The sequence below is a fragment of the Mycteria americana genome, chromosome 2 (genome assembly GCF_035582795.1).
Source record: "Mycteria americana isolate JAX WOST 10 ecotype Jacksonville Zoo and Gardens chromosome 2, USCA_MyAme_1.0, whole genome shotgun sequence".
In the NCBI taxonomy this organism is placed as follows: Eukaryota; Metazoa; Chordata; class Aves; order Ciconiiformes; family Ciconiidae; genus Mycteria; species Mycteria americana.
This window is the reverse complement of record NC_134366.1, coordinates 41,375,935-41,391,116: the sequence shown is the minus strand read 5'-3', so window position 1 is coordinate 41,391,116 and position 15,182 is coordinate 41,375,935. Positions and strand designations below refer to the sequence as shown.

Below are 15,182 nucleotides of genomic sequence, written 5' to 3'. Positions count from 1 at the left end.
TCATGCTTTAAGAACTACTGTTTTCATTCAACAAAATGAATGAAGGCTGAACAGAAGATACAAGTAAAATCGGAGATATGAAAATTTTCAATTAGATCACCAAGTAGTCTGAGCTGGCCCTGCATTCTTAAAGCTACAAAATGTTCTGAAATTTTCAGTAATACATTTAAGATGTGAAATTAGCATGATTTCTTATGGTTCATAATGACCAAGGGGGTCAGTTCAGCTCCACAGGTGCTTAGTAGAGTTAGTTGGTTACTATTCACATTTACAGATGAGTATGGTAGCACCAGACACATGCATAACTACTTCATGCAGATTAACTTGATATAGGTTAGAAAGTAAGATAAGGATATTTACATCACTAGTATTTTGAAACTTCTCATTCTCATTTGTCTCAGAAACCTCCAGTGTGTAGTTATCAAAGTTAGAAAAAGGATTTACTTACTTATTGCACATTAGCATTTGTGAAACACTAAAGCTTTAACAGAAAAGGAGATAAATGCTTGCTTTAAATTCCCCTAAGCCATCCAGTACACCAAAGGCTTATCAATGTGCATACGGAATTCACTGTTCAAGATTGAGGAGATTAGAGGTTTTTCTGCACAGCACCCCTTTCTGCCTGCTTATCAAAGCAATTTAGGACAACAGCCCCAGATAACATTTAAATATAGAAAATTGAATAGGAAATGGTAAGTGCTTCTTTCTGCATCCAACTCATTAGAAAAAAATCCAGAGGGAGGTAGGTGAGTGTGATCCATCTTTTATTTCTTGACAGCTTTCTGAGCTATACTTGGGTGTAAACAGTTTCTTCATCTGGGCAACCTTATTTACATCTTAACTGCTGTGCTAAAGTACTTACTGAGAAAGCTGCAAAGGAAAAAAAAAAAAGTAAAACAGAACTCCTGAGGCAAGAAACTTCTAAAAACACAACAAAATCTTTAACGCAAATTGAATAACGACCATTTCTCCTGAGAAAGTTTATTATTTTTAGAAGTTACATGTTCCACGGTCTTTTTGGGATCGCTGTTTAAAAAGTGGAAGATTAACTTTTTTTTTCTTTTTAAAAATAAATATTTTCTTATCATTAAGACTTTGAGCAACTAGAATGGTAAGCAAATTGAGGCAACAAAGGTTTAATTAAAAAATTAAACATCAAAAAACTGTGCAATAATCTATTCTGAAAATACTCACGGAATATTTAACATGTTATAAATTGTTTGTGAATCTTACTGTGCACTGGCTTCTACCTACCAATGACACTAACTTATCAAAAAAACACTTACAAATTCAACAAAAGCATCAATATTGTAAAGCTTTGGAGATTCCAGACAAGGAAGGGCAAAAATTTTACACATTACAGCTGTAAAACAGGCAAGAGGGATATTTAATCTTGGAGCTGATTGTTAAAGCACACATGAAGTGACTTTAATATCTTTGGACAATTAGTGAGTCAAAAGTTTTCTACAAGAGGTACGTTGGAATATATTATCTTTAAGTATGCTCTAACGACAAACTTCAGCCTGTGCAAGCTTCATACTTAAAGCTGTATTTGGTATGTTTGTTTCAGACTGGGACAAGAACTACAATCTGTTTTCTGTTTCAGCAGCTCTCATAACACAAATCACTAATAATAAGCATTATTACTACAGAAAAAAAAAATTCCTCACTGCAAATTTTTTCCATGTAGGCTGGAAAAGCATAATTTTAAATGATCTTGCAAGCTACATACATCACGCCACATGCTCAGGAAAGCAGAATAGGGGACATAAATAATGTCTCTGACATGAGCAATGTCATTAAAAAGTTACCTAAAACTAAAGCAGGAGTAACAGCAGATAATATCAAATTGGTTGACTCACTACATTCTGTGCTGAAACACAGCACACACATATCTAGAATCTCATCTTTATACTTGATGTAGAGAGGAAGGAAAGTGTGAAGCCCCTGTATTCTTCTATTCACTATGAAAAAAACTGGGTTCTTATTTCAAGTTAGATAATTTGATTTCAGTTACAATTAGACAGCAAAAAGTCAGAGTTCAAGCGAATTAAAGATCAAGATAAAGTCTAGACTATCCTATTGACTTTAAGAAAGGCCCTTAAGTCATGTATAAGCTACAAGGTGCCTTTTTTCCTTAGATTTTGCCATGTTTTAGTGTAGATACAGCTGTTTTGTTAACAAACACCCATGCATTTTAAGCCAGCCCTGACCTGTGTTGCAGACTTTTGCTTCTTCCCCACTTACTGCTGTGCAGGTGAGCCTGTGAGCTTAACAGAAGCAAAGTGCATCAGTCCTCAAAGCAGCAAGTAATTTTGCTGCTGTCAAACACAAAGGTGAACTTGACCTGGCAGCACTCAATAGGGAGAACCCAAGATTTCCAACTTCAACACATCTGGAACAAGCAATCACATCACCTATGCATCCCCACACACACACCTCCAAAGGTTTAAACAGAGCATTTTTTCAGTTATTTCAGCTCTAATTTCCACACCCAGGTCATGCAGAATCACCTCATATTAAGAAAAATTCAATGGCAAATCAATGGCCAACCACCCTCAGAAAGACTGCTCTGCCTAGTCTCCCTAGGCAAATCTCTTACCTCCCTATCTCCTCACCTTATCTTTTACACGCCTGCTGCTTTCACCCCACATCCTCCAGCACTGCTGCGCTGCTGTGTCTGAACACGGGCTTCTGCTTCCCACACGCTCTGACCACGTGTGCCTGTTGATGCAGTTCCTTTCTGCTTTTCCAGTCCTGCTCCTCCTTCTCTCTAGCCCGCAGATTGATCACCTTCCCCCACCAACTCCACACAAGACAAACCAGAAGCCCTGTTAGGCACTAAGTCCCTAAGATGCATGCAGAGAAAATAAATAGTGACTGACAAATCTCATAAAACCTTTTGGTACAGTTAACTTCAAACTTAAACCTTGACTCTGTTTTATCTTCTGGTTGGACCCCATGGCTAACTAGCTCAATCTGCATGGATTCTCTCAGCCTATTGTTTCCACTACTGATAAGATATGGGCACACATCCCTTTTTAAAAAAAATAAATTATTGTAAGACATGTGATAGCTCTAAAACTCTTATGAAGTTACACTGAAAGATTAAAGAAAATGAATTTGTAAAAAACAAAACCCCAGTTGTTTCAGCTATGAACGTGTCTACATTAAAAAATGTTAATCTACATGCAGTTGCAGTTCCTAATTTATTTACAAATTTTGCTCCAATTAAGCTCTTACACAGTATCCACAGCAGTATCCAGAAGGCTGGGACCAACATTACCCTAATGTCTTCCAAGTTTGCAATTACCATGGCTACATGCTTTTGTGATATTTTGATTCAAAATTTCTAAAGCCAATACCATGATCTAACTGAAAAGCCCTAACTTATTCCTTTCCTTATTTGAGTGATCTAATGGCTTTTACTCACACGTTGGTGACCCTTTTCCTTTTCACAAGCTTCCAGAGTGAAAATTCATGCCCTAGCTATGCTCAATTCCTATGAAAAGACAACTTATTTCATAGTGGGGCATAAATGAGCTGGGAACCCTGAGCAAGTCCATAGGGTTTTTGAACTGTTTGGTGACCTCTCTTGAATTAAAGCTCTGTAGGACATCACATCCTTTACCAAGCCATCCCATTCTAGATATCTGCCATGCTCACATTCACACACGGACACATCCACTCAGGGAATGGTATAAAAATACCAACTTAAACAGGTGCTCAACAAAGGGAAAAAAAGATTACATTAAAAAATGGAGGTTCTACCTAGTGCATAATGCAGGTTGCAATTCTAAATGATATAAAAAGAGTGAAAACCATAAACTGATATTCACCAAACTATCCTATTAATCCTTAAGATGTTTTCCAGAATAATACTTCTTTTCCAATTTTGAAAGCACAATACGTGTTATCTGGTAGCCAGCTGAACCTCTTTACCCATAAACAGGATTATTTTACCTGAAGCAGTTGATTTTCCTGTGCCAACATTTTTTTTTTTTCCACTTTAGGCTTGATTTTTTAACAGTAAACCCTGCTGGGATTAGACATATGATCAAGCTACAGCAGAATAACAATTTAGGGTAAATCAGATGATTCAATAACTGCCCATGGCACACTTTTAGATCGCAGCAAATGCTAGTTTTGCATTAACTCAGTTTACCTCTCTTTTACTGTGAACTAAATGAAGTTGAAAAATCCTGCACCTTTAGGGCAAGTAGTATACATATAAGCAGTAACCAGGGGATTGGGTGATGCATGATTTCTTATTAGACTACAGTAATTCAATCTTGTGCTTGAGACCTAGATGATTTAGGTATATTAACCCCATTGATTTTCAGAGCAGACAGTTTCCTACACCACCTCCCTCTTCTAGATGGTACGACTGGCTCTTCTCTTATTTCTTTTATTTTTTTCATCTTCCTTTAAGTGATTTTACATTGATTGTCTTTAGCTAGCAATACTTTCCCCAAAGTCCAAGCTCTTTGATCTATCTGATTATTTGAGCCAGTGTTATTTAATTATATGGATAATGGTATTAGAATCTGGCCAGAGAGCTTTTAGGAAAGATTCCAGGAAATATTAGTGCTATATTGCTTGAAGAACAATTTATCTGTCCCTATATAAACTCTTATTTTTTCTATTCTGTTGCTGCTATAAACATAGATGTTCCTAGTAAATCTCCTAGGAAGAATTTATTCAAATGGAAGTGTGATTTTTCAACTCAGCAAATCTCCTCAAAATGTCTATTACCACAATTAGCTTGATGATTTTCTTTTAGATGTTGACATGATAAGGTGAGGGAGATGATGCTGGTTTTATATAGGAAAGGAAAGTAATGCTTATTTTACACCTGTTGCTAGGGAATCTGGGCTATTATGAAGTCAGGTAAAGTGTACAAGAAAAAAAAGCAACCGAGATTAAGTAATAAAAAACCTAAATGTAGGGGGTTTATATAATACATAATATATAATAAAACATATAATATATAAATAATAATATGTAACAAAATAATAAGTCTTTATAACAGCCTGTTGCAGCTGCTGAAGGAAAGGCATTTTTTTTCTTTTTAAGAAAGATTTTTTTTCTTTTTAAGAAAGTGAAAACAAATGGTACTAAGTAACAATCAATATAAACTACAGAAAATTTGACAAGAAAATCTAGACATGTTTGGGAAAGAGAAAGAAATCATTGGTAGTCAGGATGAAGCAAAACTACAGTTTTAGATGTATTAGGAAAGAAACGCTAATCTGAAACTTTAGTTCCTTTGTACTAGTGGCACGCTGTTATGAGAGAAGCTATTAATAATCTTGTAGAAAAACCAGATGTATTCAATAAATACTTGTTATCTAATTTTGGAATGGAGCAGCAAAGCATGGTTGTGCCACATCAGATGCTAAATTACAAACCAGTGTATCCTAAGAATCAGCAGGTAGTAAAGTTTTAAACCTGTAGTACTAAACACTTAACAAGACATCACTTCTGCAGGTTGATGAAAAAAAATACAGAAAAAAAAAAAGTAATTTACAAGCCATAGATGAGTCGAGTTGTGGGTTCTCCTTTCTCTGAGGTCTTTGAAGAAGAGCTGATGTCCTTCAGGAAAACATGCTTTAGCCAAACACAGTTTATTGGAATTAATATTAAAACCTGGACTAAATATACTGTCTTATATTTAGGATTGAATTAGATGGTCGAAATTTTTCTTTCTTATCAGAATCTTTATGAACTGAAAGGTCATATAAAAATACATATAACTGAAATCTCAGGTGTATTGTGTTGACATAAGTAACAGTGAGAAGGAAGCAGCCAGCCCAAATTTTATACTGCTAGAAATTAAAGAAATGAAGTATCCCAAGATACAAAGTGTAGGTCTCAATGGACTTGAAATCTAAAAAGGAATATCAAAAGCCACCATTGTACCACCAGGATGGCATTTTGTTAAGCAGAAAAATTTGTTCTCTTCCACAGCTTAAACAGAAAAAAAGATCTTATTGAGGAGCATGATCATTAAAGAAAATTATGTAAAAGGATTAGAATTAGTCCTTAAGCAACAGTACATTTAAGCTGGTAAAATTTGGTTATCAAGTATACCTCTCCCTCCTATTTTTCCTTGGGTGCAACCCCCAGTAACGTTTTCTCCTGGCCATTAGCACTCCAGAATACTGTGGAAACAACCCTGTTTGGTTTGTGTGGGTAGTCACAGAGGTTGGGAACCTCATTTCAGAGACACTTTACACCTCCATTCAAAGAAACTCTTTTTTAGAGGTCTTGTGGCTTTAGCTGGATGACTAGCATTCAGATGAACAATGGAAACATAGTTTAAAGCTACAAATTCTTAAAATCCTCGGCACAACGATATTGCATTAATGTAATATGATGGAACTGAAAAAAAGCTTCTGCTAATGTGGAATGAATATAATTTATAGGCTTTGTTCTGTTAAAGTCACCATTAAATACGCTAAGCTGTTTTACCAGTCAAATTTTGCCAGTGAAAAGAGTTTATTTACGACTGGACACCAAGATGCTTGTCACTGTACAGCACATGAGGAGTGGCACGGTCCCTGTTCTCAGGCAGTGTTATGACGTATGTTCTCAGACTTGCTCCATTACAGTTTGATAAATCGAAAACATTTTTAGGGATTTTAATGGAGCAAGATCTATTCTCAGGTATCATAGCAGAACTGATTCCCCAAATCCATCTGTAACTGACAGACTGATTTGCTCTTCCTTACTATTTGTTCTTACAGCAGAAGGTAATGGGATATTGAAGTCATACCCAAGAGGAAATACTGTTTTACTTGGGTAAATTATCCATTAATATAAAAAACTGAAAACTGAAGGCATTAGTGGTTTGAATGGCTATTGTGATAACAGAAGTCACTCCCTCCAGGGGTATAGTAAGGTCAGTGTTAATGCACTAGCATGGTATGCTCTACCAAACACCATACCTAAGCTGCTGTACCCATTACTGTGGGCATGCTGGGGCACACAGAATGACCAGCACACCAACGTTAAAACAGGGGGTTTAATTGCAACTCCTTACTGTGCTGAGAGCCCATGAATTCAAATCCCAATATCATGAAATTGAAAAAAAGACCACAAACTTAAAAAATAAGAAGTCGTATTCTTTTATCTGCTTCCTTGATTTGCAGCCTTTTGGGTTCACCTTTTCAAGTTGCTCTCCTTAACTATGAGGGTGTTAAACAGGGACTAGCTAATCTCAGTTCTAGTAGTTGATACACTAGAAAAGCATCACATATCATGAACTTTACAATAACATACTAAACACTGGAAAGATTTTCTTTTTTATAAACTATGTTCTACCTTTCAAAAACAGACTCAATCCATGAACATATTAAGTAACTAAAATATATTATATTGACTTTTCCACAAAGGAAGATACAGACTTTGGAGTCTTGAAAGAAAAGCAAAGAACCAAAAATATTTCGGAAAAATGAACTGCTAGCTCTGCTTTTAAAAGCAGTTAGTATTTGTGACTGCAGAAGTGTGAAATTTTCTACATGGGTAATTTTCTTAATAGAACCTGCAGAAATATGGCAGAAAGAAGCAATTCCAAAGAGTGAAGAAACATCAGTCATATGACTTAACTTTTCACTAAATTCAATGCGTGTGAAGCAAATGTAGTTGTTAGGTATTTCATGAACACAGTTCACTTTACACAAATGCTGGAGACAACAATGAAAAGATCAAATAAGTAAAACATTCAGTGGGCAATGGGGCGACTACTTTGTGCACTTAAAATTTTTTTACCAAGTCCAAGGGGGAAACCTGAAATATTTTTCTAAGAAATTACCTCATGCAGCTTGACAACAATTCATATACATAGGACATTATCCATAAATCATAAAAAAAAAAAAAAAAGAAAAAGATCACATGCAAGCTCACAAGAAATATGGCAAACTATTAACCATCTAAGCATTTCCTTGGAAATGGCCTAGATGGTTAATTAAAAGACTTTAATCTTATTGAAAAATATAGTGTTTTCTTACCATCGTGTTATAGGCTAGTAAACCTAAATACAAACTTTGTCTGATTATAGCTACAATGCAAGTCAGTCATACTCTGTATAACAGGATAGTTTTAACTTTGTATACCTTTTGAAAGGAAACATAGCAGAGTGAAAATTCTGTACAAAACTATTACTACAGCATTTCCCGATGTGTGGATTGACTATAGGTGAAAGAAGTGATTTGTCACACTGCTTTTTTTTTTTTTATGGTAGCACCACAGCTTAGACAAAAAAGATAAAGAGTCAGTTTTTAAGTGCTCTTAGCACTCTTAAGTGCTGAGAAGCCTGTCATTCCAATGTTACAAGTCTCTTTGTGAAATAAGAAGTAGGAAAGAAAAATAATCTGTCTGAAGAGATTAATTCAGCAAACTGAGAAGTGGAACAGTGACTATATTTGCCAGAAGCACAGATGCAGAATATCTTGACCCAGCTATAAACTGCCTACAGAACTCTCCCCAGAATAGTAAGGAATTACATATGGTAAATGCTGCATATTTCAGCCTATACTCATGAGTTTCCCATCATTTTACATGTGTTTTTTTAAAAGGCCTTTATCCTGCGTAATCCACTTCCTTTGTTTTCGGTATTCCTTCACAAAATCGGATTTCAGAATGGAGCCTGTTCAGTACTTCTTTACGTACTTGTTTCTTGGATTTTACCTTTAACTTTGATGGTACGTGGCACAATACATAAGGATCCCTTCTCATAACGAGTTCACCAGTAGTTTAAATCAATGTAGTTCATTGCGGCCTCAGGAAAAGCAGGAATGCTCAGATGAGCAGTTTTCTTGTCTTAACTGTAAGGTATCTCTCACCTTCAGGAGCAGTAAGCAACATTTTGGGGCAGTGATTTCTTAAAACTTTGGTTAGATCTACAAGCATACATTTTTCCATTCTATGAGAAGCTGGCTAATGATCTGTTACAATGACATCACACCTCTGCAAATGAAGAGGAGTCAGCAGAGCCAATACAAGTCAAATTTTCAGGATGCCTCCGCTATCATAACATTTATCTGCATCTACCTGAAGATACAGAAATATTTCCATGGAAATGATCACTTCTAAATTATTGTGGCTTATGCTTGTCTCCTTTATGTCCAGACAGATGTTTCTGTGCTTGGAAACACCATCTTGTGTGTGGACTAGCATCTGTCCTCCCTACAAGGGTATGTAAGGAGGGCTATTGGAAAAATTTCTAACAATATAGTGGTCTTGCCAACTTCAGTTTGACGTTTTGAGTGAGAATCTTTAGGAAATTTATTACTGCTTTTCAACATAAACATTTTGTACTGTTTATTCACATTACTATGTAGTCCATAGTCCATGAACAATTTATTATGACCTTCCGTCCCTAATACTAGGTGTATCAACAATGCCACTCTATCCAGATTCATGTTTTGTTCATATCAGTCTCATCTATGAGATGAGACCTTTTGATGCTCAGAGATAAATTCTCAGCGATAAATTCAAACCACTTCCTTGGTGTCTACCTGAATTTTAGCATATTAGGGTCTGAAAGCACACTTTCTACAATATGGTTCAAAACACTGCCATTTCCTTTCAAAATGCACAAGTCCTCTTAAGATGTGAGGTCCCCTAGACACAGATATTGTTTTACATGACCTTCTGTGTACTTGCAAAGATGTGAAAGGATAATCATTGTAGTAATTAAAAAGAACATGAGAGAAAAAAGAAAACAAACCTTCTAATTTAAAGAAACCTAATAAAGTCTATAGCATTTAATACTATCTCATCTGATTCAAACAAATTTTATTTAACATATTATTTTTAATACAATAATATGGACACTTGAATGACTGTGTAAGTCATGAATGATATGAATTTCTACTGGGTTTGTACCATATTTTTAAATCTCTACATATCAAACATCTGAAACTCAAGAGCTTCATATGATTTAAGACATTTTTGGAAAGATTTTGAGTCATTTACATTTGTGATAGACACTAATGGGCCAACAAGTCACTTTAAGCTACAGTATCATGCAACACAAATCACAGCTCTAAGGCTTCTAAACATGCTGCTTTTAAAAGCTGAAATTGCTGATAAAACACTTCATTAAATAGTATTTAACAAGAGAGATAGATACCCATACAAAGAGAAGTGATCTTAGTAACCATGATTAATTTTCTCTCTTGAAAGTGCAAGCAATAGATCAAATCTTCAGACGAGCGTGTGTGTGTGGGGAGAGTGGGGGAAGGGATGGGTATGGGTTGTTTTTTCCACACATAGGCAAAGCAGTATGTTGTGGAAAATCACTTTAAATTACTGTTGCCAGTATGTTTATAAAGAGTATAATTTCATAGCTATAATTAGTATCCAGGGTTCTCCATCTTCCACTAGAAACTGGATGATCCACAAATAGAAAACTAAAATGAAAAGTTAAAGGTCACTTATAGCTCTTCTCTCTGTTGTTGTTCCTGGCCACCTTAGGAGACAAAAAGCCCAAACACCTTTGACTTTATCCAGCAAATAATGTATTACCATTACCCTGAAAGCCTGTATATACTTCCTCTGAACCATTGCATTGATTTCAATTCCTGTTGAAGACATCCTATTCAAATAGTCCTGTGAGTGAGTCTGAGCATTTAGCAATAAAGTATTGATAATTTTTTCTGTAATGTTACTTTCTTCAATTAAGGCATTCAATAATGTTTTAAAAATGCAGAAAAAAAGAAAGACTATCAGAAAACTAGAATGAAACAGTTACAGAAAGAAAAGCATGACAATGGATAGTTATGGAAAAGTAAAAATTATGCAATCAGGAGGTTATTACTAATAAAATGGAATGAACTGGTCTCCCAGCTTTTCTCTCCAAAAGAGAGAAAACTTTACTTTACAAATATTATTGAAAAGTAACCAAGATTCATTATGCTTAGAAATATTGAAACTTTAGCTGCCCAGACATACATGTGTACAAATGAAGGACCCAGCTTCCGCCTATGCAAATTAAAGGGCATAAACTTTGAAGTAAATAGTGCAATAAGGCAGGTAATCTCACTCACCAGATGAAACGTCTTCTAGGATAATTTTTTTATGTGTTTGCTTAAATACACTAATGTTAAAAAGTTTTTCTCTCCCCTTCTTTATGATTTTAAGATACATACAACACTCAAAAAATTCTAAAACTAAACTAGTTTTAAACTATCATTGGATAGAGGAAACAAAAGATTTATTTACAGGAGAATGTTAGGGAAAGTTTGCACACGTTACAGAGGACGAGGTCTGAAAGTACACTCAAACATCACATCACACAAGTTATCAAAGCACTAGCATATACAGGAAATATCAAGCGAAAAATAATTTTAACTTAATTTGAGAAGCCTTAATTATGTTCCCTCTCCAACCCCTTCCCCAAAGACATCACAAAATGGATTATTATTATTATTGTTCATCTTTTATGTTTTAGAGAACTTTAAAGGCTAATAAAGCAGTTAAACCTCGAGCTCGATATGCTCTTTTCTCATAAGTAATTTAATTCAGATTAACACTCCTACTTATAAGCACCTCAAGTCAGGAGAACACTTCCATATGTATTTTTATCATGCTTAGGCAAGTGCTGAATCACAAATTGGATAAGCCTAAAAGATTTTTTTTTTAGCCACTAGATTTATTCAAACTCTTCCGCTTAAAGGAAACCCTTAGCTTCCACCCTATTATTTCCCTTGAACTGATGAGCAGACATCTCTCCCTTTTATTGTCATGTCTCCACTCCCTTTAATAACACAGCTAAAAGTGAAGACCTTGTTAAGTCCAAATAAGAGTTTATGCAAGTTATGCGTGTAAAAGGAATATTATTCTCTTCTGAGGAATCCGAATAAAATCAAAGCAGATAGACTCTTTTTCTCCAATCCATGATTACAGAGTTGTAATACCTCAATCCGTGATTACAGAGCTGTAATACAGCTAAAGGCCCCATCTCAGACAGATCTCCCCACTGACTTTCTGAGGCAGCAGCAGCATCATAAAAAGAATTTTACTCAACAGTTCTCATTGACTTTTCTCAAAGCGCATACATCATCCATCAAAGATGTGCTTGTCAGAGCCACGGTGCACCAATGCCCTGAAACTTATGCTTAAATTTATGTATGGTGTCAATCTTACACATGTTCTGAGGCATATTCATTCAATATTTTAACGGACAAGGGACCATCGAGATGTGACTATAAACACACTATTTTCTTTGAATTCACTGCAGAGATTTAAAAGCATGAGAATGTCCTGAAAATACTCAAACCTTTCCCTAGAGCCACAAATTTAAAAACAGATAACAACTTTATAAATAATTATTTTGGGGAGAATGGAGCCACAATTGAAACTGTGGGGGAGGAATATTGGTATGCTACAGTATAGTGTTTGTTGTTACCAGTAACATAAGTATGCAAAGAAGTCTTTTCCAGTACTTTATACACTTTTCTTTGAATGTATTTAGTTACAACCATAGTTTGATTTCCTGGAAGACAGACCTAAAAGTCTGATCAGAAAATATGAAGTAAAATTAACAGAAAATCTTCTTCCTTTTACTTTTCTTACCCAGCTACTCTATTGATCATAGAGATACCATTGCTTTTGGCTTACTGATATAAGAATTCTATATTTCCAGCAAAGGATATAAACAGAAAAGTAGCACTAAGCAGTACACCATCTGTCTTGCTTCAAATGAATACTACTGCACATAAATCAGTTAGATACAGATTATATGCTCTTGTGCTCAGATTCTAATAAACACATTCATAACACAAACCAGTTATCTACATCGGTGTGGGGTGAAGGATACAACCATTATCAAAATATCTTAACCTTGAGTCTACTGTTTTTATAAAGATACACAGGTAGATCAAGCAGAATTATTTCATTTTATATTCCTAAATGGAATGTGGAGTCATTTATGACTGACTAGAGTCATAGCCTTGCTCTTTTACACAAGACAAAAGATGATCCTCCATGATCTGCATTGCAGAACATATGTTTCCTGCCACAGTGTTTGAGTATCATTCAATGTGGATTGCTTGCATTAACATGAAAGAGTCCACCAAGATCTAACAGTGAGGATAAAAGGGGAAAATTAGACCTTAAATCTAATGACAAATCAATGTCCAAAGGAGGAAACACAAATATTTATCCATCATGACATCTGATTCTTCCATCAGCCACATCACCTACTAGTCTTACTGTCTACAGTAAAGCTGTCAAAGAAACAGAATAAACTTTTCAAAATTTTTGTAAGAAAAATTTCTGTTAAACTAAAAACATTCTGAGTTGTTGCTTAGCATTTAAGAAGTTTCAATCTCCTTTAGTTCTCCTAAAGAAGATCATAACAGTGCTTTTAATGTATGAGTTAAGCTACATTTTTTCAGGAAAAAATAGAGAAAAGTAAAGTACAAAAAGAAGTTTCAAATCTGAGGATGATTTTATCCTTTTGTTAATTTTCTTTCTCTCTTAGAAACTGTCCTAAGGCTTTTCATATTCAAGAAAGACATACTCAACTTTGCTTATTTCTTTAAAATAATAGCTTCTCCACCTGCATATTATCAACAGATCTGAGCTATGGTTTGCCAGTGTGACAGCACTGAGTGGTATTATAACAATAAAAAACTGGGGAAAAATCTGTGTGACTCTAGTCAGGGATTCTTTTCTGTATTCACAAAGAAATGAAAAAAAGATAATACAAAAAAGACATTCCTTTGCTATAAGGCCACTATATGACCTTGTCTTCTTTTTAATTCTTTAAAGGTATAAGAATTAAATGGATCATTGAAATAAAAAGTTTAGAGAACAGACCAGATGACAAGCTGCAACCTCTGCCTCTTAAATTCTATCCCAGTTGTCAGTATAGCATATTGACATTGTGCAATATGAGTTTTAATCTTATGTCTTTAGTTTCTAAAATCTAGTGGTTTTCAACTTGTGGCCCACAGGTCTTCTAAGTGTTTGTGAAAAGTAATTAAAAAAAAAAGTACATTATGAACAACACTATAGTAATTTTGGGGCACACCCCTACATAGGGAAGGTTTTAGGCATCCACAGGGTAAAACATTGGTTATCAACCCTCCTTAAGGTCAAAGGTCCCTTTCGAGTAACAGCAGGACTACCTGAATCAATTTAAAGTGAAACGAAAAAAAAAGTGATCTAAAGTTCAGATAAAATCTGAAACTATACAGCTAAAATTGATTTTCTTTAAAATCATGAAAGTGATGATTATTTCCTCTTCTGTATTATACATTCTGTGAAAACCTTAAATGTCAAAAAAGAGATCCCAAACAAACCCCAAACATATCTTACCGATGATAAAAAGAATTTCCACTGCAATGTCACTGACTGTTGTGCTTCGAGTTGTAGACAGCTCATCATGGCCAATAAAGCAAACATTGTAAGGTACAGTCACAGCAACATAAAACGTTGCCAGTAAAATAAGCCAGTCCCAGCCAGCTTTAAAAGTGCTAAAATGCAACAATATGAATTTGGATTTTTTTGCATCTGAAACTTTGTATTCTGGAAATGCTGGTTTATCTACAAAAACATTCTGAAAAAGAGAGAAAAAAATGAAATGAGACAAAACAATAATTTCATCATACAGATACATTTCTTCCAATGCAGCCATTTGTTTTTTTAAAAAGCATAAAGAAGTATGACATACTCATATGCAGGCAAGAAATAATGCTAATTTTTTTCTGATGTAGTCCTCGCTTATTTAGACAGATGGTTCTGTTGATGGAATAACTTTTGTGAATGTTGGGGCATGAAGAGGATTAACAAGGGACAGATTAAATAGAATGAGGAGGGGACTGAATCTGGCAAACTACTTCTTCCTCTGTTGGGTGAATTCTGACTGAAAAGCAATGTTTTTCTGCTGGACAGATAGGCTAAAGCTTTGTACACATGTAAATAGGAATGAACATATAGAAATGAATAAATGGTGCTGAAGACAAAACATCCTTCCTATACATATTTTAGAGCTGTGAGGAGGTTGTTTCAGACTAACTCTAGCCTGGTCCTGTGGACTGAACAGCTATAAGTAGTTGGAGCACCTCTCCTAGTTTAGTTTCATCTGAGGGAATCCAGTTTGTCTGCCCCAGACTGCTATGAACCAAAGCACAATTAGTAGCAATAACTTTTTGATTCTCTTTAAAATT

General features: G+C 35.1%; 1 protein-coding gene across 1 annotated transcript in view; it reads right to left on the bottom strand.

The window, feature by feature from the left end:
- KCNH8 (potassium voltage-gated channel subfamily H member 8) overlaps window positions 1-15,182 on the bottom strand; it is a 197,914-nt gene that overhangs the window by 83,506 nt on the left and 99,226 nt on the right. Inside the window, exon 5 of the mRNA XM_075495570.1 lies at window positions 14,332-14,572. Coding sequence (XP_075351685.1) covers window positions 14,332-14,572 — 241 coding nt within the window. The remainder of the gene's footprint in view (window positions 1-14,331; window positions 14,573-15,182) is intronic.